Source organism: Alosa alosa, chromosome 22 (genome assembly GCF_017589495.1).
Source record: "Alosa alosa isolate M-15738 ecotype Scorff River chromosome 22, AALO_Geno_1.1, whole genome shotgun sequence".
Taxonomy (NCBI): domain Eukaryota; kingdom Metazoa; phylum Chordata; class Actinopteri; order Clupeiformes; family Clupeidae; genus Alosa; species Alosa alosa.
In genome coordinates, this window is record NC_063210.1 from 418,119 (window position 1) to 444,152 (window position 26,034).

The 26,034-nt window shown below is 40.1% G+C and overlaps 1 protein-coding gene across 1 annotated transcript in view; it reads right to left on the minus strand.

The window, feature by feature from the left end:
- LOC125287565 (inactive carboxypeptidase-like protein X2) overlaps nt 1-26,034 on the minus strand; it is a gene marked incomplete in the record, with an annotated part of 196,546 nt that overhangs the window by 113,529 nt on the left and 56,983 nt on the right. The window contains 1 exon segment of the mRNA XM_048233475.1: nt 15,995-16,145. Coding sequence (XP_048089432.1) covers nt 15,995-16,145 — 151 coding nt within the window.

The following is a 26,034-nucleotide window of genomic DNA, read 5'->3' on the forward strand; positions in this document are numbered from 1 at the left end:
ATGAAGCTGTTTTTGTTTCCCCTTCTAATCCTTCACTGTCAGGATATTTAAGAGGCATGTTTGTTGGGAAATCACCGATCAAAATACAGTTTCCTTGCTTTGGTAGGAAAGAGGATGATCTTGACCCTTTAAGATATGTTGAGAAGTGTCATGATTATCTTGCTCTGAACCCTCTGCCAGATGAGGACATCATTGCTACATTGCGGAATGTTTTGTATGGAACTGCCAGAGATTGGTGGGATGTTGCACGTGAATACATAACCACCTGGGCTGACTTTGAAACCCGTTTCATTTCTGCTTTCCTAGCGGAGGATTATGATGATGAGTTGGCTGAGAGGGTGCATACCAGAGTTCAAGGACCGGCGGAGTCTATCCGGGACTTTGCCTATAACTATCGTGCCTTGTGCAAGAGGTGGAAACCGGGGATTACAGAGCCTGAGATCATCAAGCTCATTTTAAAAAACATTTCCCCTCGCCTAGTCAGTCAACTTCGAGGTTGAGTCAAAGAGGTGGAGGAAATGGTGAGACTAGGCACTCAGCTCGAAAAGGACTGGGAACATCACCAACAGCTTGCTCAAGTTAGCTCAGCCTCTTGTATCCCTTCAAGTCGTCCTTTCACTACCATCCGATCTACACAGACTGCAGAGAAGACTGTATTGTGCTGGAGATGCAAAGGCCAACATCCTCCGGGATCCTGCCCATCCTACTCCCAAGGGCAGATGAAAGAGAGGAAGGGCACTGGACCTGCGCAAGCCTCTCAGGACAAAAGGGGAGGAATGAACACTGTTGTGGGGACAGATGTCCCTGAATCCTCTCTGACGACCGTACTTGAAGAGACCTTCTCACCCCCGTGTCTTATTCCCTTGCCTCGTCAGCTCCTGGTGCCAGTGACTATCCATCAATGGATGGGAAAAGCTATTCTGGATACTGGCTCTACTTATACGCTGATTCAGGAAGTCCTCTGGAAAAAGATGGCCTGTTCACAGGAGAGTTTGAAGCCCTGGGTGGAAGGTCCCCTTTCCGCTGGGATGGGTAGATCTTACCATCCAGTTCCATGACTTGGAAGTCCCTCTGCCGGTGGCTGTCCTACCCGCATCTTGCTTGGCCTTTGCTGTTGTGCTAGGCTTCGACTTTATGCACTTCAGTGGGCTTAAACTGTGCATTCGAGATCAGTCCTATTACTTGTCTTCTGACCCTTCCCTTCCTTATCTTTTCCAGCATGGGACAGCTGATGTGTCTGGCTGGAGTCTTCAAAATCCGTCATACTCTGATTGCCCTGAGCAAGAAAAAAACACTTGTATTAAGTCTAAAACTTCTGCTCTTATGACTGCTGTTCCCCCCGTTGCTGTTGAGACCTTGAAACCTACAGCCTCCTTTTACCTGCAAAGAGCCATTGAGAATGCTATACTGGAAGAGGATCAGAGAGACTCTTTTAAAACCATGATGATGTGTGCACTTTGACCCCGGGTAGAACTTCTGTCCTTCAACATGCCATATACACCCAGCACCAGGTTCCCATTAAACAGTGTCCCTATCATCTGTCACCAACTAAACAGCACATTGTCATGGAGCAGCTCAATGACATGCTGAGCTAAGGCATAGTTGAACCTTCTAACTCAAGTTGGTCCTCGCCTGTGGTGCTGATTCCAAAAAAGATGGTGGTCATCGTTTCTGTATAGATTATCAACGCCTAAATGCTTTTACAGAAAGTGATGCGTATCCCTTGCCTACCATTCAGGGAATCCTGGACTCTTTGTCTGGAGCGACCATCTTTTCCAATCTAGACCTCAATAGTGGATATTGGCAGGTTGCTATGGACCCCCTTAGCAAACCAATGACTGCATTTGTCACTCCTGCTGGTCTTTACCACTTTAATGTAATACCATTTGGGTTAAAAAATGCACCCGCCACGTTCCAACGACTTATGGAAAGGGTTTTAGGGGAACTGAGGGGACAGATATGTTTTGTTTATTTTGATGATATAATTGTATATTCCAGTTCAAGTAAACAACATCTTTGTGTCTTGCAGCAAATCTTTGACAGACTGAAATCAGCCAGCCTCGCCTTGAATTTGAAAAAAACTCCACAGCCCAATATGATGTTGGGTGTGGACCTTATGGGACCCCTACCTAGGAGCCCCTCTAACAATGAGCACCTACTAGTGGTAGTTGATTATTTCTCATCATGGGTGGAGCTTTTCCCTCTTCGGAAAGCAACTGCTCCTGTTATTTCCCAAATCATTCGAAAAGATACCTTCACACGCTGGGGTGTCCCCCAATTCATTCTTTCAGATCGAGGGACTCAGTTTGTGTCTTCCCTCTTTCAAGAGTTTTGTTCCCATTGGGGAGTGGTGTCTAAGCTTACCACTGCTTATCACCCGCAAACTAACTACACTGAGCGTGTGAATCGTACTCTAAAAACCATGCTAGCATCATATGTGGGTGGACAACATAACCATTGGGATGGATTATTGCCGGAGTTCCGTTTTGCTCTGAATAGCGCTGTCCATGAGTCACTGGGAGTCTCTCCAGCTGAGGCCCACATGGGAAGACGTCTGATTGACCCATTGACCGCGTTCTACAGACTACTCCTCCTCCGGAGACACCCTCATATGACATTGTGGACCAACAGAAATCCATGTTAAAACTCATTGAAAATAGCAGGGTCAAGGCCAGACTCAGGCAACAAAGGAATTATGATAAAAACCGCAGAGATGTCTGTTACAAAACTCAGGACCGAGTATGGGTCAGTCATCATCCTCAATCCCAGTCGGCGAGAAAGTTTACCTCTAAACTTGCCCCTCGGTGGATTGGACCTTACCGAGTTGTGAGAAAGATCGGACCCCTTAATTATATTGTGTCTTATGAGGAGACTGGAGAGAACCCACGCTCAGTTAACGTGGTAGACCTCAGAGCTTGTTACCCCACCGCTGAAGAACTGGATACACAGCAAAAACAAAAACTAAGAAAGAAGACTCTTAGAAAAACTAAGAAGATGACTCTTCAGAGGAGGAATTTCTGGGGTTTCCTTAACTAGTTCCTGTTTTTGAGATACAGGAGCAGTTGCTTTGTAGTTCATCCACACAGGGTCTTTTTCTATGGGGGGGAGAGTGTGGCGTATGTCATGGAGCCTTCACCATGCCCGCCCATTTTCTTAAAACAGCCTTTACCCATTTCTCTTTAATAGTAAGTTATCTCTATCCTTTACTATGCAATAGTAGGCCTGTTTTCTAAACTTAAGCTGATCTCTCTCATATTCTCTCTTTTATAAACGTGCTATTTTTGCTACTTGAATCTTAAACTTTTCTTGTCCCTATTGATTATTAGTCTGATTGAGTAAACGTCATTGGCTGGCTGTGATTGACCTAGTAGGCTTCCATAGAATATAGCCACATTTACTTCCTGTTGCGAGAGTCTTTTTGTTTGGCGGCCAATTCGCTTGCGGGTGAGACTAGGACGACTCACTAATAGTAGCGGCTCAAAGTATACGGAGGCTCGTAAACTTGGGATGACTGGTGTCCAAACGGATTATAACGTGGAACTTGGCTGCCGAAGCACTTGTGGACTACAGGGTGTTGCTCTGCGATAGTGTTCATTTCGTCAGACGAGACGAGAGGAAAAATGTTCGTCAACAACCTTTTTTTCCATGACTACGACGAGACGATGACGAGACTGCACTAATGTCCTGAAACACTGACTAAGACTATCTTAAGATGCATTATTGTTGACGAAAAAAGACGAGACTAAAATGTTTTGCTTGAAATAAAAACTAAGATAAAATTTCTCTTCCATTTTCGTCTACAAAATGAGAAGACAGAATAGCTGTTACCTTTTCAAAATATTCCGAATGAGTTCATGGTTCATGCGCAGCAGCTTTCCTGTAGGCTAGTCTACGTGCTGTTGCTGAAACCCTGTGGCTGCAGCAGGAAACTACATGGAACAAAAACACCGGAGATTTCTGCCAGTTAGGCTTTATGCCACAATGCTACATACCCAGAAGTTGAAGCTTCTCTCATACATATACAAATTAACATCCCCCAGAATGTCCATACAAAGTTTCAGCAAGTAATGTCAACTATTTAACTAGTTACACACTGATGATGCAAAGTTTGCTAGCAAGTAAGCTAATATGGAAAGTTCGCTAGCAAGTTAGCTAAGATTGAGAGTTTGTGTTGCGTTTGGGCGCATATCGCCATCTAGCGTGGTGGAGTAAAACATTCATACTTGGGTCCAAGACAGTGTTTCTCAAACTTTTTCAGATTAAGGACCACTTAACTAATCAATAAAAAACGCACGGACCACCTAGCTAAAAAAAAAAAAATAGACTTAGCAGTATATTAGCCTACACAATACTCACTGAACCACCTTGCTTATTGTCTTTGCACTTTATTTAATTGTGTCAGAGGATTCATATGATTTAAACTGGCATATCTGACATAGACAGTGTTGTAGAACAGTTTGAATTTACATGGTTCAATATTGCAAACAACTCATCTATATTATATTTTACCACGTCTGCTCGTGGACCACTTGGGATAGCTTGCGGACCACCAGTGGTCCCATGGACCACACTGTGAAACACTGGTCTATGAAGATCATGACAGTGGTCCAGTCAAATCTTTTACTGTCTATGGCCAAATCCCAGCCGAGCTATAACTGTAGCTCGACTTACCTGTGCATGTACAGTGGGTCCCAGTTAAAAATTGACACTTCATTCACGATCATGGTAAATGGTGAAATGTAAGTACAACTGCAGCCGCTTGGGGGCAGCATAGTCCGCTGTGGAGTTCCACGGTCGAACCAGACGGCGCATTCGACAGCAAGGGCTGTAGCCTAAGCCTTGTACATAATGTTAAACATAGTTTTGGATTCAGTGGCAAGATTTCTTGATTGTACAGTGTCTGTCTCTCAGTAATGTATTAAAATGAGAGCTTAGATCAGCTGGCAGTAGGCTACTTTGTCGGTAGTCATGAGAAGTTAAACTTTGCTAACAGAACATAAATATGCTGCCCAGAAACTTTGTGAATAGTTCTGACTTTTTTTACTACACTAACGAGGTTGAAATATAGACTTTGCCTACAGCATCTCCTTAACAGTAATGTTAACAAAATGACAGCATTCATATGACAAAGAAAAACGAATTCGGTCACTCAAGACTGTGCCACAGCAACCAGTGTAGGCTACAATCCTACCCAATAGGCCTACTCGAAGCAGATAGCGTTGTCTGACGGTCGAGTGGGTTAATGCACGTATTTCCAGAACAGGTCTGCAACTTTCAGGTAGTTCTGAGTTCGAATCTAGGCAGGAGCAGAGCCATATAAAGGCCTATTGTTATCATTTTTTGCAAGGTGTTGCTCCTGGCAATACTTGTTTATGAGACGTTTGGTGATTAATTGATAGCTGTTTTGGGACCGTTAAGCGTTCTTTATAATGGCGCATCCGGGGAGTAAAAAGCGACTGTTCACGCGCTGTTACAACTGTAGGCTACAATGATTGCAATACAAAAAATCGCGGCGTGTTAGTTTAGTTAGTTTTGTGATGTTTTGCACTTTTGCCTCATGTGTTTTCAGGTTTGAGGGCTTTTTGGCAAGATTGACCTTGGTTAGACTCTGCATATGTTATTTCTCCATTATGGAAAATAAAGTAAATTTTCGACACCGTCTGTTATTAGTTCAATAACAAATGTTGCTTGTTAAAACATGTGACTAGTGAAACTCAAATGATTTTAGAAATATTTAGCCAAAGCCAAAAGTGTTAGAGAGAAGGAGGCGGTTGCAGCTCAGATGTCTTCTTAATTTTTCTTTATTCTTTAGTAAAAGGTGCAGAACATTATTAAACTTTGACTAACGTTTGATGTTAGTTAGTCAAAAACATCGACACATCGAAATGTTAGTCAAAGTTTAATAATGTTCTGCACCTTTTACTGAAGAATAAAGAAAATTAAAAAACATCTGAGCTTTACACATCTCCTCTCTAAAATATCTGTCCTGGCCTGGTTGCAACGGTTGTGGCCAAGCGACAGAAGCGCGGAGAACCCTCCTTTGTCTACCAAAAGTGTTACTTTTGTGCCCGTTCCCCACTGCTTGTGAAAGAAGGGGATGGGGGAGGAGGGCTTAGCGATGAAAAAAGCTTAATGTCAAAGCGGCGAAGTCGTTTTAGGCTACAGGCCTTCATAATGGTAGACTACAGGAAGTGGGGGAGGGTATGGGATGACCAGAGCCGTCATCTATCGTCTTTCCAGGCACACAGCTCGTTATATAGCCTATCGACTGCCTTAACAGATAGGCTTTGTTCTTGGGTTTGGCCTTACAGCGAACTCAATGCTCTTTTTGCTTGCAGTTTGTTAAATAAAGCGATGCAGATTACATTATTTATTTCTGATTAATTCGTCTTTTGATGTATTTTGCAACATTTGCTTGTTAGGCTGGGCTACTGTCAATGTCCTGTACAGGTCAATGTTCAACAATTGCTGGTGTAGGCCTAGGCTATTAATCAATTAGGGGCGTTATTTATTTAATTAAGGGGGCTACGGAGGAGTTTTGGGGCGTTAGTCAAAAAAGCGTGACCCTCCCTCGCCAGCAAGAATTTTTTCTATGACCCTCCAAAGTGATTGAGAAAAAACGCATGACCCTCCCCAGTCCCAACAATTTATTGATGCCTTAGGCTACTGGGTCAATTTGGGAGCTTGCATGCTACGACTCCTTCCTTGAAATGCCTTGAAAAGGCTGTCGTTTGCACAATTTCACAAATAATCACCGGGACCGAAACAAACCTGTCAACTTTTCCCGGGTTTATCGCGTATTTTAACTTTTTCCTCGCTGTCTTAGGAGGAGCTGCAGGGCCGTTGCAAGGGGATGCGAGGCCCTGTGTGAACTTGACAGATGCAAGGCCCTTTTCACTTACGTGCATGAAATCATGCGATAGCTTACTTTACACATAGCCAAGGCTACCGTCGGTGTATTTTAATAGTAGCCTAGTCTAATAAGCTACACCAGCTTGCCTTTAAGAGGGGAAATTCAATTGTATAGCCTATAACATTAGCTGAGTCACATATTTGGCCATATGGTGTTTATCATAGGCTACATCACGAAACCAAATAGTGTAACAAAGGTGAACACTTTAACAGGGGGAATTAATTGGGCATGAATCATTGTGCTGAAACGGTATTTGTCAATGAGCAGAAACACACACGACATTCAAACTATTGATAAGATGTACTGGTCTGTATCTATAGGCTAACATTGGACAAATAAATGACACTGACTCGCCATATCCTGACTCAGGAAAAAAACATTTTCTTGCTTTGCCGCAAACTCAGCAATGAAATCATAGGCCAGTTTGCAGGTAGCCTAACGTCTTTTTCATAGAAGGGAGAGCCCACGTCTCTCCTGTGACATGGAGGTGCGCAAATAGTTTTTAATAGCCTGTTCAACTTCGAAAAGCTTCGTTCACCCGATGCCAGTCACTGATCGCAATTTCAAAGTTCGGAAAGCTTCATCTTTTTAAGTTTTAAGTGCAGTGGCCCCTATCTGCCCCCTTTGGAATTATATCTCGAGCCTATTATAAGGTCCAGTGCGTTATGTCCTAGGATTCGGATGTGCTCAAAAAGAAAAGAAAAAACACTTTTTTATAGATGGTTATGAGGAGCAATGTGAGAGAGAAATTTGATGATCATTGATCGTTGTTTTGGGACGTTAAGCCTTTTCCATAGGCGTCAGTGAAGGAGATTGAAGAATGACCATTTTTTTATTCGAAAATATTTCTTAACTACAAAAACTCCGTGTCTAAAAACTCAACCCAGTGTCATTCAGACTCAACCCTCTTGTTTTATTATCTTTTTCGTTGTCGTGTGAACGTTGGCAAGCAGGCATGTTGCGGTTGCAATTTAAGTGAAATTTCTACAGTAGGCCTACAACATGCTGTTAGGCTGGGCTACTGTCAATGTACTTGTACAGGTAAATGTTCAACAATTGCTGGTGTTTAGGTTATATAATCAATTAGCTAAATCATTTGTCCAGCTGTTTAAACATTTTTTCGTGCTACATTCAAACGCAAAAGGTGCTTTGATATATTTTTCGTTTGAACGTCGGCAAGCAGGCATGCTTTGGTTGCAATGAATGAGAATAATTGCTTTTTTTTGCATTATTTTGAATATGACTCGCTCCAGTCTCAACAGCACGTACTTTTTCCACATGCTAAGTTCTAACACAGATAGGCCTATCCCCTCTCGCTTTCTCTCTCTCCATCCCTGCACACGGTGCTTTCTTAAAGGAGCTGCACCATTTTACAACAATTGCATCTACATTTTCATATTAGAATGTTTTGTCAAGTGTAAGCTTAAACTAACGTGATCAATTTAAGTTCCCGTGCCCCCGCTGTGTCATGGAAGCAGTAAGTCAGTCGCATCAAAAATAGTAGTGGCACCCAAGTGACACCTTGTGGTTGTTTGTGTCAACTGCAGTTTGTGCCATTTCTGCTGAGAAAATGGGGTGCGTGATTCATGAAGGAACCCGTCCAAACTTAACGGGGACCCACTGTACTGACTGACAAAAAAAATCAGAATGAGTAATTATAACAGTCGAGTAGCCCTGTGGACACACAATATTGTTAGAAAATTGAGATGTGTGAAACACTATTTGACTTAAATGGTAATCAGAAATAATTTGTTATAAAAAAAGACTAAAATGTTTTGACTAAAACTGACTAAGCTTTAGTTTTCTTTTGACTAAAACTAGACTAAAATGACGAGAGTTTTAGTTGACTAAAACTTGACTAACAAAAATGATATTTGAATGACTAAATATGACAAAGACTAAAAAGGACATTTCGTCACAAGACTAAGACTAAGACTAAATTAAAAATAGGTGACAAAATTAACACTACTCTGCGAACTGGCTCTCTCTCTCTCAGGTGACTAATTGCTGCACGCACGCTGTTTAATCGGCCTAGCTGTTTTGTGGTCGACGTTTCTGTATACAGACCGTAACGTTTTCTCGGGGATATAGAGACTATAAATAGATTCTAGAACGTTTTCTCAGGGATTCAGATACTATACATGGGCTCTTCTACACTGGAACGTTTGCTCGGGATTTAGAGACTATAAATAGATTCTTCAACATCGTAATGTTTTCTCGGGGATTCAGATACTATACATGGGCTCTTTTACACTGGAACGTTTGCTCGGGATTTAGAGACTATAAATAGATTCTTCAATATCGTAACGTTTTCTCGGGGATTCTGATACTATAGGCCTACATAGGCTTTCTTTCACTGGAACGTTTTCTCAAGGTCTGATGCTACATACTGACTGCAATTATCTTCCTGGTGATTGACGAATCAGTCACTGAACTCATTCAGAGGTTAAAGGTGTCGGGTGTGCCTTGTCTGGTTGTGTTGGAGTGAATTAATAGCTGAACTGAAATGTATTATGTGATGAATGTGAGTTGTGCTGTGTACTGCTTATGAACATGAGCCTGGGAAAGACCGGGGTACACAAAACTTGGTGGGCATGTAACCCCACATGGATAGCATGGAACCATCGTTTTTCGTTCTGATCTGTAGCCCCCCCGCTGGACTGGACCCCTCGAAAACCGTAGGGTTTAGGAGGACCATTTTTTTTTTGTATGTTGATCTCAAGGGGCCATGTCAACCCATTCCATTTCACCTAGTTAAACACAAAAAAGTAAAAATGAGGTGTTGTAATTGAAGGTATCTGTAACCTAACATAGTCAAAACTGCACGAAATTGGAAGTGTAGGATCATTATGACACCCTCTGTATGCACGCCAAGTTTTGTGGAATTCCGTTCATGGGGGGCCACACAATAAATTAATTTATGTTACTATACACCAACTGGCCTGTAGGTGGCCGGAGACAGTTTTCTGTGAATATCTCGAGAACCGTAGGGCCTAGGAGGTCCACCTTTTTTGTGTATGTTGGTCTTAAGGAGACATGTCAACCCATCCCATTACCACTTATTTCATGTATAGCGCCACCTAGTTAAAAATTAAAAAGCAAAAAATTAGGTGTTTTCATCACAATATCTCTGGCTGACAAGGTCAAAACTGCACAAAATTAAAAGTGTAGGATCATTATGACACCCTCCGAATGCATGCCAAGTTTTGTGTACTTTCGTTCATGGGGGGGCCTTACAATAAAATAATTTATGTGTACATTTAGTGACGTACACCAACAAGGATTCACGGGACACTGAAAGACTGGGGTACACAAAACTTAGTGGGCATGTACCCCCACATGGATAGCATGGAACCGTCATTTTTCGTTTTGATCTGTAGCCCCCGCTGGACTGGACCCCGAAGGAGGGTAGGGCAGACACAGTTCTCTGTGAATATCTTGAGAACTGTAGGGCCTAGGATGACCATTTTTTTCCGTATGTTTGCCTCCAAGGGTCATGTTAACCCATTTCATGTGCACACATGTGCACAAACAGATACACACACACACACACACACACATACATTCACAGTTATCATACGTATGACACATACTCACACAGTAGACATATGTACGCTTGCATGCACAGGCACACACACAAGCACGCACACACACACACACACACACTCACACACACACACACCCACACACATAACATAAACTATCTTAAATCTCCTTGTTACCATCTACTTTCTACGGATTTACTGGCTACCGATTATATCTCGTGAACAAACTGTTGCATAAACTGTTGTTGCTCGAGGCTTTGGATTATCGGACTCTATAACCTTGATCGCCAAACTTTTCTGTCAAACGTTAACGTTAAACCTTAAGCCAGTATCAAGGGCTGCAAATAATACCGGGCCAAGGAAACGCTATCTGGAAGAAGAAAGCATCAAATTCCTTCTAACGTCTCTCAAAACTAGTGACTCAATATAAAAGTGAGATCTTCTCAGATTACTTAACTCGAACACAGGTAGCGGGTATCAGGGAACTGCACGATATCGCTGTTGCTAGCCAACTAGCAAACAAACGTTTAAAAGACAGTTGACACCGACGAGCCCTCGCCGCGACACGATGCCTCCCCTCAGCTGTGCACCAGGCTGCGACTCATGCGTCCTTCTCAGCGAAAAGATAGTGGAACTCGAAGCCAGAATAGCGACCCTCCATCAGATTGAGAAGGATGAACAGTTCCTCGACACCATTCTCTCCGTGAAATAGCGTTACCTCTCTTACACACACAAATGCCAGATGCCCTGATTTCCTCTGTCCTCCAATACTTTAACCATGCCATGCACTAATGCAACTTCTGTCCCTGTTGCCTCTCCCCGGCCTCTGCTGAGAACCAAGCCTGCTCTGCTGGCCAGCTCCACTCCACACCAGCCTGAGCCATGGCGTAGAAGCAAGCATCACAAGCACGGCAGACGGTCCGGACGGCACTTAGGCCCAGCCCAACCTATGACTGGAAAATCGCTATGCCATTCTGACCGAGGGATGAGGAGCCCCTCCAGCCCCGAGACAACCATCCTGGTCCCTCCTCAAAGTCGGCCCCCGACCCCCTCCTCCCCGGACCTCATCAACCTCCACCCTGGTCATCGGCAGTTCCATGGTTAGAGACCTCTGCATTCCCCATCATGTAGCGGTCCCTCCAAGGTCTACTGCTTCCCTGGTGCCAAGGTCCTTGACATCCAGCAGAAACTCCCAAGCATCCTGGCCTGCCACACCAAGGTCAACAACATTATCGTACACGTGGGCAATTTAACGACATCAGAGATAAGCAGTCAGTAGCACTGCAGGGAAACTACAAAACTCTCATCACCACTCTGATGGGCACAGAAAACGCTTTGTCATCTCTGGGCCTCTCCCTACCTACAGAAAAGGTGCTGAGAGATGGTCCAGACTGTTCGATCTCCACACCTGGCTCAAACGCTACTGCGCTTCCTAAGCATCCCCTATGTCAACAACTGGGGCTTGTTCTGGGAGGCCCAGTATGCTGAAGCGTGATGGTCTCCACCCAAACCAACATGGAGCCAGGCTACTCTCTGACAACATAAGCGTCCACACTGAGGCATTGACATTCTGTAGAAAAATATTACAGATTCGCCCCCAGGTATTGATTCGAATGGCATTATACATGTGGATGAGTCTGAGAATGTTTTCTGCAGGGTAACATACAATACTACTACCATAGATCAAGCTGCGTCATGCAATAGCATGACTTATGCTTATAGTTCTATTCAACGTTGATTTCTACCCAACCTATAGTAAAAGAAAAGACAAATTTAAAACTAGAAACCTAACAAATATTCTTTCCATACCTCAGCATATTCCTCAAAAGCCAGAGGCATTTTCAGCTAACATGGGTTTTACTAAATATAGGTGCACTTACTACCAAAACCTTTGCAATCAATGATTTTATTAGTGAAAAAAAAATTGGATTTTCTGTTTCTTGTTGAAACCTGGCTGACTTCAGACAGCGAAGCTGTTCTTGTTGAGACTTGTCCCCAAATTATAATTTCTTCCACTCAATTAGACAAGGCAAACGAGGTGGTGGAATTGCCTCCATTCTCTCAAACAAATATAGTTGCACACGAAGTCAACTTTGGTGATTCGCTTTCTTTGAGTATATTGCCCTCACTCTGAAGGCTGACCCAGCTGTACTTCTATTAACCTTATACTGCCCTCCTAAACTATGGACAGGCTTTCTCGACCAGTTTTCTGAACTTATGTCGCTCATCATCACTAGCTATGATGGGATAATTGTAAATGGTGACTTCAATATTCATGTCAATAAGACAACTGATGCTAAAGCCAGTAAGTTCCTTAATGTGTTGGACAGTTTAGAGCTAAAGCAGCATGTTACAGGACCCACCCACAACCTTGGCAACACCCTCGATCTAGTCATTTCTAGAGGGATAGAAGTCACAGACTTATCAGTAAATGATATAAAGATGTCTGATCATCATTGTGTATCTTTTAATATAGTACTACATACTCCAAAAATTCATCCCGAAATTGCAATCAAATTGCTGAAAACAGTGGAAACTCTAGGGTGTTGTTCTCTACCATTGATAGGCTATTGCATCAAACACCTTTTGATACACTCAGCCAGGCATCCTCTCTAAGATGCGAAGAATTTGCAGACTTCTTCAAAAACAAAGTCATTTCTATAAGGGAGGCTATTGGTAACACAAGTAATATGTTTGATAGTACACCCAAAAACAGCCCCCCAAAATTAAGGTCCTTTAGCACTATTACTCAATCTGAGGCTTGGTAAAATTATAACTCAAACCGCTCCTCAACATGTGTTTTAGATCCAATCCCTACTACATTCCTCAAAAAAAGTATATGATAGCTTAGCTCCTTTTTTTCTCAAGGTAATAAATACCTCATTAGAAACAGGTATATTTCCAACTGCTTTTAAAACCGCTGTTGTGAAACCTTTACTTAAAAAAAGTCAAATCTTGACCATACCAATCTGAGCAACTACAGGCCTATATCAAATCTATCGTTTTTGAGCAAAGTACTTGAAAAAAGTTGTTTGTAATCAGTTAAATACCTTCCTCAACGAAAACAGTATCCTTGAAAAATTCCAATCAGGTTTTAGATCAAATCACAGCACAGAAACGGCTCTAGTAAAAATAGTCAATGATCTCAGACTAGCTACCGACTCAAACAAAGTCTCAATCCTTATTCTTCTGGATTTGAGTGCGGCATTTGACACCATTGATCATAGCATCCTAATTCACCGCCTTGCGAAGTGGGTGGGTCTCTCTGTTAATGCTCTAAACTGGTTTCAAACCTACATTACTGGCAGAGATTTTTATATCAGTCTAGGAGATCATGTATCTGAAAAACATGACTGGCCTTTTGGTGTGGCCCAGAGGAGCTGCCTTGGTCCCTTGCTATTTTCTCTATATATGCTTCCATTGGGAAACGTCATAAGTCAATAATGTAAACTTCCACAGCTACGCAGATGATACCCAATTGTATATCTCTGTGGAGCCAAATAACCCAGATGGCCTTTGCTCCCTCACTGCATGCCTAACCTCCATTAATCAGTGGATGAGCAAAAACTTTTTGAAACTAAATGATGACAAAACAGAGGTACTTCTGGTTGGACCAAAACTAAAGCGAGATATTATTCTTAGTAATCTGGGGAACTTGGCACACCAGGTCAAATCAAAAGTAACAAGCCTCGGTGTCATCCTAGATGCAGAGTTAAGTTTTAAGCCCCATATCAGTAAAGTTACTCAGACAGCCTATTTCCACTTGAGAAACATTGCCAAAGTGCGGCCCTTCTTAGCTTATCACTAGCAGGTTAGACTACTGCAATGCACTTTTCACTGGTCTTCCCAAAAAACATCTAAAGAAATTGGCACTCATACAGAACTCTGCGGCTATACTTTTAACTAAGACTAAGAAGAGAGAACACATCACCCCTGTGTTGGCTGAACTGCACTGGCTCCCTATTTCCTATAGAATTGATTTTAAGGTTATGTTAATTACTTACAAAGCTCTGAATGGCATAGCACCTTCATATATCTCTGAGCTTTTAATATCTTATCAACCACAAAGGAAACTTAGATCATCCAATTCTAATCTTTTAATCGCACTCCAAAGTGCTCCACAAACAAAGTGGAGAAGCTGCGTTTATCCATTATGCCCCCAAACTATGGAACACCCTGCCTCTGTACATCAAGCAGGCGAGTTCAGTAAATATTTTTAAAAAAGATCTGAAAACATACCTGTACAGGAAAGCTTTTAGTTAACTCATCTTATCCTGTAGACTACATTTTCAGATTATTCTACATCTGCTACTATTGAGGGCAGCCAGCCAGAAGCAGATGGGCTCCCCTATTAAGTCAGGTTCTGCTCAAGGTTTCTTCCTGGAATATGGGAGTTTTTTCCTTGCCACAGTTGCCATATGGCGGCTTGTGGGGGTAAGAGGGTTAAGGCTGCCAGTCTTATGACATGTCATTTTCTATATTTTTGATATGTTGCTGAGTAGATCATAAACAGCAAAGAAAAGTGATTGATAATGACTGACTGACTATTATTGTGTTACATGCTTCAAATGTAAAGCACTTTGAGCTGCATTCTGTGTATGAAAGGTGCTATACAAATAAAGCTTATTATTATTATTATTATTATTATTATTATTATTATTATTATTATTATAAACATAACACAAACAATCAAGAATTTCTCAGAATTATGAACAGGCAAGATGGAGGTGGGGTTGTATAAAATTAATTTTACATGTGAAATCTATGAACTAATCATGTTTTGGTACTTGTTGTCTAGCAGATACCAGTGAGAATTGAGTGTGGATAATGCAATTTAGTGAGACAGAATCATATACTGTAGGCCTTTCAGTGTGATTTATTTTTGTGGAAAAAATGTGCTGGACTGGGCGGCGGTCATATTTTGTACCGCTCTGCGGTACATCTAGTTATGAGTTATCCCAGTGATGGACTTTGGCTTCACAATTAGCTTATTTCTTTTCATATGGATCTTGTCATTATTCCCGTGGTGATGATTGAAGCTCAGGGTTAATACACTTGGTATATGATTGACTCTGTCTCTATTGCCTATTGCTTTTCCTGAGATTCACCTGAGCTAGCCGTACAGGTTTAGCATAGTCCCTTCTAGCTGCTGTGTTAAATCTGGTAGAGGTAGTGGTCTTTTTATGCTATTTCTTTCTGTGACACTTCTTGTAAGTGTCTGGCGCCCAACACCCAAAAATACTTTTTCCTTCTAAAGGCCGCTATACCGCTATAAGAGCTGTTTCAGTGCTGTGATTTGCCCGAAAACCAGACTGAAAGTAATTAAAAATACCCATTTGATGTTAGGAAGGTGGTTAGTTGATTAAAGACTACTTTTACAATAATTTTGCCAATAAAAGATAGATTGGATATAGGCCTGTAATTGTTTAGCATGGAGGCATCCAGGTTATTTTTCTTCAGAAGTGGCTTTACAACAGTTATTAAATGAACAATTCAAAATATATTTGCCTGGATACATAGAAATAAAAAAGCTAACCTGGCATGGGGCACCCCAGGATCTCCACCCTCATGCAGATGTTGCCACTGTCGTGCCACGACTGAGGGTTCACACGGATGTAACGTGCAACCATGTGCTTAGGAAAACTGTTGAGGACAGGGATCTCCTTCTCTGTATTTCCAGGAAAAATCTATAAACAAAACACTATTTGCTGTTAGTTAGAATGTAAATACATTTTACATTTATACAATACAATGTAAACAACAGCCAGATCTCTAACTCTTGCCCAGCAGATTATAAAGCCCCAACACATGAGAATACACAGTATCCAAAACAAATTGACAGTATTCATTTATTGTTTGCAGTTAGCTACTTAACGTCAGTGTTGTAGAGTAACGGAATACATGTACCGGTGTACATATTCCGAGTACATGAGCAACTGTAAATGAGTAAACGTTACAGTTACAATTTAAATAGTTGGTATTTAGAATAGTTACATTGTTGAAATCAATGGAATACATGACGATATTTCTCTGTTTCACTCACTCTCTAAATAAATTAAGGCAACTGCATGCATTTCCCAGAAGCCCCAATATTTGCGTGATCAGTCACAATACCCAACACCCATTCGTCGGCCTGGCACACCTAAAATATTTCCCACCTAATTGAACTTTCATGCCTACCATTACTTTGTCTGTCCTTATCATTCTAACCTGCCAAACCAACCATAATAGCTTATCCTAGTAGCATGATGAAATTGTTTCCATGTTTAAATCCAAGCCCCGCCGTCTTGCACTAGCCTCACATTGCACCCGTTAAAACGCAGCCATCGCACATTGTGGATGCGCCATCTGAGACCTTGAAATGATTGTTTGCACAGCAAATTTAGAATGTAAGGCCAATCAGTTACACAGTCTTTGCTAATCAATAAACAAAGCCTAGTTCATTTGTAGACCTACAATAAAACCCATATCCAAAATAGGCACTGCATTCTGAATTTTTCATTCTAACTTAGCTTATGGCTAAGTTAGAATGAAAAATTAAATAAGCCAAATAGCTTATGGCTTTGTTCTAATTAGACCTACATTTAAGTTCTAAAATGAATTATGGTACAGCTGAAAGTAAATTATTTTTGCCAGTAGCTTAACATGCAATTTTTGATTGTCATTACACGATCACGTTAATTTTGAGAGCACTGGTTGGCTATACAGTATAGTGTTTACATTTCCAGGTCATTTGCATCCCACCGGTCATATGTCTGCGCCCCTCACTTTTACTGGGTTGAGGCCACCTGAAATCTCACATGCACACCTTAATAACAATTTCTGGCTACGCCCCTGATCCAACCTGAATGAGATTAGATTAAATTAGATTAGATTAGATTAGTTTCAACTTTGTCATTGTGCAGAGTACAAGTACAAAGCGAACAAAATGCAGTTTGCGTCTAACCAGAAGTGCAAAAAAGCAAAAAAGTGCAATGTGATATACAAAGTATAGACAGGTGATGCAAAGGCAGGACAAGAAATATAGTGCAGAAGAAGCATAGTCGTCTGCTGTAGTTTTACTGGTCACCTTGCTATTTTATAGTTGTGTCAACCTGCTTTACGTTCAAATTTACACTCTCCTACAGTATGTGGGCCTAACACAGCCAGCTGGAAAAGAAGAACACACCAGAATAAGCCTGTTTAGTTAGCAGGATTTGATGGCCACATTCCTACACATATAAAATGCAATTCAATGTGGAAGTAATCCAAGTATTCAGAATACGTTACTGAGATTGAGCAATGTAACAGAATATGTTACACATTAATGGTAAACCGCAATAAAAATGTTGACTACAACAATTACAGTTTTCATTTCAAATATCAGTTATCACAGTTGATTACCACGGTGTGGAAACGTGTGTTTAATCCTTCCCAGCTTCATCCGAGCTTGCTTTTGACATACAGTAGGCCTTGTACAATGAAACAAAACTGGTACCCTACTGATTCTGTTGTCTAATTGATGGTTTTAACTGCGATTCGGATTAGACTACATCTGATATTAAAAGGCGGAAAATTTTCACCGCAAAACGTGCACTGTATCATGTAGCCACTACACGTCTTCTTATGTTCGCGTCCACATTAAATCCATTCCGCTCATATTATACAGTAGCCTAAAGTTGTATTTCGAACACTTACTTTGGTCTCACTCATTGAATCCAAATAATAGAAATAGTAAACTAAACTCCAAGTCATGGTAGGGTAAGTTAAGCTATAAGCACATAGCCAATTAAACACTTTTTGAAATTATTTCAGCTTGTGTAGGCCTATCAGTGCTTTCTGAACATATTGAACACACTTAAAAAACTTAAAAATACCGCAATAATACCAAAAACCGTGATAATTTTGGTCACTATAACCGTGAGGTTACATTTTCATACCGTTACATCTCTAGTTACACATTACATTTCTGGACATGTATTCTGTATTCTGTAACGGCATAAGGTAACCCCATCAAAAGAAAACATTGTTCAAAGAAGTTCAAGGTGTTAAAGTGATTGAAAGACTTAAGAGTTACCAAATGTTACATGCCTTCTAAGTAGGCCTATCATCCAATTTTACTTAAAGGGGAAATCCAACCATTTTTAACCCCAAAATGGAAAACGCTTGGGGTCACCCCGTGTTGCGGTAAGCAAAACCCCCCAGATCTGCCCTGGCTGCCAGTGCTTCGAAATGACGCTAACCTATGGGGGCAAGCTATTTAACTGCTTTTGGGGCCTCTAAACACGCTCAGAAAACCATTCCAAGACCTTCAGTTGGTTCCTTACGAGACACCACCATGCTCATTTAACTCAAATAGTGTGGCAATATATTATTGGCCGATAAGTGAAAAAATGAAAATATTATTATCAGTAAATATTATTCTGGCCGATAATTTGAGTCCTAATTTAGGCCTACGTAAGGTCCTTCTGGCTACACTGAGTTACTTGAGCTTGGTTGGCTATACTTTTTCCTCAATATAATGTCAGCGGTGTGAATGTATTTCACTACTCTAACAAAATCTGTGGATATGCGTTCATTTGGGAATCTGTGCATCTCAAAATCCTCTCGTAAATGATCCGCCATTTAACCTTACCAGAGCGGAGCTCAGCCCTATCTAGAGTCATCTTATGCTGATGTGTTTGCACTTTACTGCACTGGTCGGGGAAACAAATAAACAAACTCATTAGTGGGACGAGTACATAAGTAGGCCTAGTTCTAAGTTGTGTTTTAGTATTATATTTGCATTACTTTTGCTTGGGTTTTTGTATTATTACCTAGAAATATGCTAACCATTCCTGCTTCAGTTCCAGACAGGTCATCATAATAAGTTATTAAAACCCGGGGCTAACCCTTTCATTTCTGCTGCAGCAGGTTGTGCATAACAGAGTAGAAGGACATAAGATACAGTCTGAGGAGTTGCAGCTTTATTCAGTTACCCGCAGTTGAAACTAAACCTAAGTTTCCCTCACAAACTCTGATTTGGTCGCTATACTGTAGCTTATTCCCAGCTGAGCCGTTTATGAGTGTTTAGTCCTAAATGAAAACGATTCATACTCTCTAGCCACTCACTCGCAATTCACTGACGTCAGGTTCACTTAAAGGAGCCACACATACTGTAGGGCTAGGCTACTGTTATGTTGACTGCTGTACTATTGAGGACTATTATGAGTTCTGTCCATCATTTGGTGGTAGGTAAAATTACTGCAATAAAATTATGCTTATTAAATGCTTTCCCCAAATCACTTTTCACCATTTTTTTTCAAGAGTAATATTATCGGTTATCGTATCGGTATCGGCCACAACAAACCAATAAATATCGGTTATCGTTATCGGCCCTAAAATTCCATATCGGTGCATCTCTACTTAAGACCAAACATTTCTCAGATGCTTTCTGCTAACTTTCTGCTTTTTGCCCAGTTCACAGAGCACTCTTCAGGTGAGTACTATAGAGTACTAAAGTGAAAACGTCACGTTGTCCTGGCTCAGATTTTCTGTTCTAAACAACCGAATCAGAGATGGCATTTTCATTGCTTCGCTGTGTTCTTTCTTTTAAAACGAGAATAAATCAATTTCAAGAGGTGAAAATCACTAGATCGAAACATGTCGAGGCTTTTATGTATTTTTCCGGGGTATAGAATGGAAAAGTTTGTGCTAGTATGAAAGATAAAGTTGTAATGGTAACGTAATGGTAAATTTGCCTAATCTGTTCTGATTACATAACGTTATTACTGTCAACCGGTGTGGCTTTGGACACTTTTTTAATTCTTTTTGGAATTTATTTACAAACCTGAAAAAAAATCGGCAAGTAGGCTATGAGACTCTGACTGATGATTGGATTCAGGAAGCATTGCACCATGACGACAGTGGTTTACACCACGTTATTTTTAGGTTTTTTTTAATAAAAAATGAAGATGATCTATTCTCAATAATTGTTTCAAACATCGGAGAGGCAAACTGCTTATCAAATTGCAAAAAAAACGTTAATTGGTTGCTACATAAACATGATGTCACACTTTAGTACTCTATTGTTCCTTGTAGTACTATTGCTGGGCTATTGCTTGTAGTCTTTAACTGGGCAAAGGGGAATTCTGTGAAGTAAGTCACCCTAAGTCACCCTGTCATTCTACAAAGAATAGACAGAACAGACAAAGTGTAACAACCCCATCTTGGGCGTTAAGGCTCTATCGGGCTTCTCTGAAGCTCTATTTAGGTGTTAACTATGGAAGCATATGGGTAGATTTATTCAAATGAGAATGCAATATGCAATATGCAATTCAAATAGACATTACATTATGCAATTGCCAATTCATTATGCAATTTAATATTGCAATTTGCAATAATTTCCAACAAATTGTATTTTAATCTGCAAAGTGACAATGAAATCCTAAAATCAATTCCAATAATTTTGGTTAAAAAATAGAATAAACATTGATTGAATTGCATTCCATTTTGCAATGGTACTTCAGTCTCAAAATTCATATGGCAATTAATTTTGCATTTCAATTTTCAATATTCAGTTTCATCATTTAACTGTCAATTCATTTTGCAATTTAATATTTAAAGTGCAATGTAGGATTGCGTTTTAAAAACATATTTGGCAAAACTGTCAATGCCAGCCTGAAAACATTTTGGATTATTTTGGGCAAAACGTTTTGCCATCGTTTTGAGGCATTTTATTCAAATGGAAAAGAAATAGCGCCCCACCTGATTGCATTGCACTTTGGTCACGCTCTTTGTGTTGCAAAATTCAAATGGCCATTCAATCTGCCAAACGCATTGCAATCTGTCAAGGCGGGAACTAGGCTACGTCACTTGCGTGTTTACGTCTTACCCAGTTAGCGCTTGCAATTAACTCCATTTCCAGTGTCTTCCATGTCGTTAATCCTGCTAGTCAAAGACCACTTGACTAAACTGAACTAGGGAAAACAGCGTCGGAAAGATTCAGTTGCTATCAGTTGATAACAGACATGTTGTACAACACTGCCATCTGCTGGTTGTTCAGTGGAGGATGTCTTCGCATTCAAATCTAGTGGTATTTATTTGTGGATCTTGGTGTGCAGTAGGAATGTCTCAAAATTACGTCATCAACATAAAAGCAAAAAGGAGATTCACAAATGCAGATTCCACATACAAAGTCAAGCATATTTATTTTCAAATATCAAAAATATATTTACAAAGACACATTTATTTATATAAATTTGTTTATTTATTTGTATGTCACATTTTTTATATTTGTATTTTGTATTTGGATATTTATAAATGTATGTATATATATATATATATATATATATATCCTTTGATATATATTTAAATCATTTTGAGACAATTCTCACTCCATAAAATACCACCTTAACGTGAAAAAGCTTAACATAGCTTATGTCCCAAAACGGCAACAAGTCGTTTTACTCCCCGTATGCGCTCATTATAAAGAACGCTTAACGTGTCCCAAAAACAGCTATCAATTAATCACCAAACGTCTTATAAACCAGTACCAGTATCAAATTGACCCCAAGGATAACAGGAGGGTTAAGTTTTCTGTAATTATGTTAAATTAGATTAAATTCTCTCGTCCCAGATCTCCACTATTTTAAGTAAAGGGTTAGACCTGCTCCTAAACCATAACGAAACACAGTGCTCCACCACATCTGTGAATTAAGCCACACTGTCAACTCGATGTAAGTAAGATAAATAAGGATGTTAATTGTTTTCAGCATTGCCAGCATTGTGTATAAAATGATTGTCACTTGGAGGAGACCTGTATATAACTAACATTAGCATAGTTACCTAACCGCTGCTAATAATGTGCTAGCTTCGTCACGTCAGAGAAGCATGGAGCTGTGCACAGTAGTGTAACATTTATTCACCATAAAATAATAAAGTTGAAGTGGCTCTGCAATGTAGGCTATGTTTCCATTTTTTGGCAGCACCATGTTCCTTAATCTAGCCCAGCTAATATTAATATCAGTGAATCACACTCGCCTCCCGTTTAAGTTTGTCATTGTCGCCCAACAAAGCTAGATATGAATTTTTATACATGTGTCTCTGTCATACTGCAGTCTTTCAACGGATTGTAAATGATTGTAAATGAATTTAGGTCTGTGGCTCTCTAAAAGAGCCTCTTGTGCTGTAACTTTTACAGACAGTCTTAACAGCTACCGTTGAATTTCTAGACAACTCCGGTCTGAGTTTGACAGGCGTAGTAACAATAACTAGGGTGTGCGGCTTTGCGAACAGTCAATTAAGTCTTTGTAATGCAGAATATGTTCCTTATTCTAAAGTTGGGTCTTGGTTCACATTTAATTCACAATTAATTTGGCACTTATGTGTTCCCTAAACTAAAGTTGCCTCCTATTCACACTTTTTAAGTGTATTACAGTGCACAGTAGGCTACACAACAAGCAGACAGCCAAGTTAGCACAAATACAATTGATAAGTATTATTAGGGGTGAATAACTGTCATAATTCATATGCAAAACATATTTAATAACTATGAATAAGGGGTAATTAGGAGCTTACAAGGTCTAGTAAGGGTAGAATAAGATCTTGCTGAATAAGGTATTAATTAGTGACTTATAATGACTAACAAATGGCTAGTATGCTACTAATATACATGTTAGTAAGCAGCTAATTAATGGTGAAATTGTGTGTCTTAACTTGTTTTTAAGACGTTCACAAATGGATGCATGTGATTAATTTAGATTAATTAATCACAGGAGTATGTAATTAATTAGATACATTTTTTTAATCGAATGACAGCCCTAATTGCGACATCAGAAACAAGTCAAATTTGTAGTTTCTTATGTCTCATTTGAACTACAGCAACCTTACATAGTGTGGTTATAGCCGATAGAGGGCCCGTAAACTACTTTTTAAACTATTATTTGACTGTTGCCCTTGTGTGCTACTATGTTTTTATTTTTTAACATTTGGGAATGTGGGTGTGCTGTGAGATTTTTTTAAGGTGAAAAATGTCCCGTGGTACAAAACATTTAATTGTGGACAATTTCATTGTTTGCAAAATTGTTTGCTTTGGAATTAAACATGCAATTGGGAATCTGCCACACGGTGGTTACCACATGTTGATTTGAATCAGCTGATGTCCTCATTGACATGCTTAGAATAGAATAGAATAGAATAGAATAGAATAGAATAGAATAGAAATATACTTTATTGTCATGCCTGGGCATAAAAAAAAGAAATCTTGGGTTCCGGTTTCCGACCGACCCTGTCAATTTATGTGCGACCCAAATTTATTTTATGAGCTTGGGGAAGAAATAACACTAAATAGTCTAGGCTACATCAAATAAATCCACAAATAAAAGGCGAACTATAATTACATTAATTACCCCTTGCGTTATGTATAGGGATGAGCGTATTCTCTTTTACAAAGTAGCCTATGCACAGCTGTTAACGAAGACGATTGTTTTCATCACCAAGGCACTCGCAATTTTGTCCAAACACCGCAATTTTTTCGCAAATTTGACCAATCATCGTAGTTTCACCGTGAAATTTCACCTACCACAACAGTCCCTCGCGCAGAATATTGAGCCAGATGGCACACTTACTTCTGCACCTTCTGCATATGACACCAAAGACTGCCCTAACGTGTTCGTTCCTCTGCAGTTTTGATGACAATAAATAGTAGGCTAACGTTAATAATCTGTTTACTTGCATCTCTCAACCTGGTGTTGCTAACCAACCTACCTAGGATATGAAAGTAAGTAAGCCTACTTGGTTTACTGACATTTGAGTAGGCTATGCAACCCATTGGCAAACGTTTACCTGGATATGTCCTTTTAGCGTCATGTTTGCTAGCTTGTGGGCTTAGTTTGAGTCGTGCTACCAAAATCAAGAAATGTATTAAGAAATTAATAAAATTGCAAGACATTTACCTCTTCTATGATCCAAGAATGATTTCATTCGAGTTGTTTTTTTTTACATTTATTTTAACTAATGACATAGAAGACATTCCCAATTGCATCCACATATCGTAATGCACTATGCAAAAGTGATTTACACTCGTGGCGAACACAGTGAGATGCAAGCCTTCAATCCACTCAGAAATGTAAATAGGCTACTCTCACGTCCTTAAAGGGGCAGGCAGTCAATTAGACGTAGACCACCAATGTAATGACATTAAACAGAAGTGTAGTCAAATAGTTTAAATCAATATGAAATTACTAGATACTTACTTGCTATTAGTAATTATGCAGGCCACAGACTATGAATTATTAAAAAGATATGAACTTAATATGAATTACAAAATATATGAATGTATTGAAACATATGACATGACGCCATCTCTTAAGGTGACTGTCTTTTTTGGACAGTTCTACGAAAGGTTATACTGCTTTGTGAATTACCTCAGTCAAAGCATTTTCACAAATAAAGTAGGCCTACTTTGATTTTCTGTAATCCTTACTGTTTACCTTTGATTATCCTTTTTTAATAAGCATCAAGATGATTTTAGGTCGCAACAGTCTCAAAAAAACTCGCGAAATCCTGGAGGGACTGATTTTCTACCTATCCCTTACTGCCACTGGGAATTTTTTTTTTTTTTTTTTTTTTTTTTTGCCCTGCATGAAAACTATCTTTGGTCTCACTGATAGGAATAGTATAAAACACATAGGAAACATAGAGTAGACACATTCATTCCATTACACACAGACATATATCCACAGGATTATATGTATCCCCTCCCTCTAGCCCACACACACATGCATACACATCAGATACAAGGCAAAAAGCACCAGTTCCAGCCCATTTGTAGTGCTCTTGGCTACACCTCCCTTGTCAGTGGTGTTGGAGCACCTGTTTGATTAAGAATTAGCTCCTTTGTTTTACCTGCATTGAGTAGAAGTGAGCTGGTCTTACACCACTGTTCTAGCTTAAAAAATGATCAACATAATCAGATATACTGTCGTCCTTGTGAAACAGTCCCACTAATGCCATATCATCTGCATGTTTGAATAATTTAAAAGTACTATGATGTAGTGTCATTTCATTTGTATACACAGAAAACAGGGCAGGAGAAAGAACACATCCTTGAGGGGCCCCTGTATTAAGTACTATTTCCTTAGAGGTCATGTCCCTGGCACACATTATGTGAATTTGCATTGTGTTGAAGGCAGCAGTAAAATCAACAAATAAAATCCATACATAAGTATTGGTGTTTTGCAAATGTTTGGAGACCATGTTAACCATGGTGAGAGTGGTATCCTCAGTCCCTCTATGAGGGTTATAGGCAAACTGTAGAGGATCAAGATGTGAGTTCAGGGATGTGGTAAGGTGTTTGGTTACAACCCTCTCCATACATTTGGCTAAAATAGGGGTCAAGGTTACCGGGCGGAAGTCTTTCAATTCTTTGGATCCAGGTTTCTTTGGGAGTGGCTTGATAATTGATCATTTCCACATATCCGGCACAGTACAGGTGTTCAGTAGTAGTTGAAATAATTGAGTAAAAACTGTTGCTAGTTCAGTGGCGCATGCCTTCAGTGCCCTTCCACGGAGGTCATCAGGTCCAGTCGCTTTATGTGGGTTGATTTTTGACAGGCA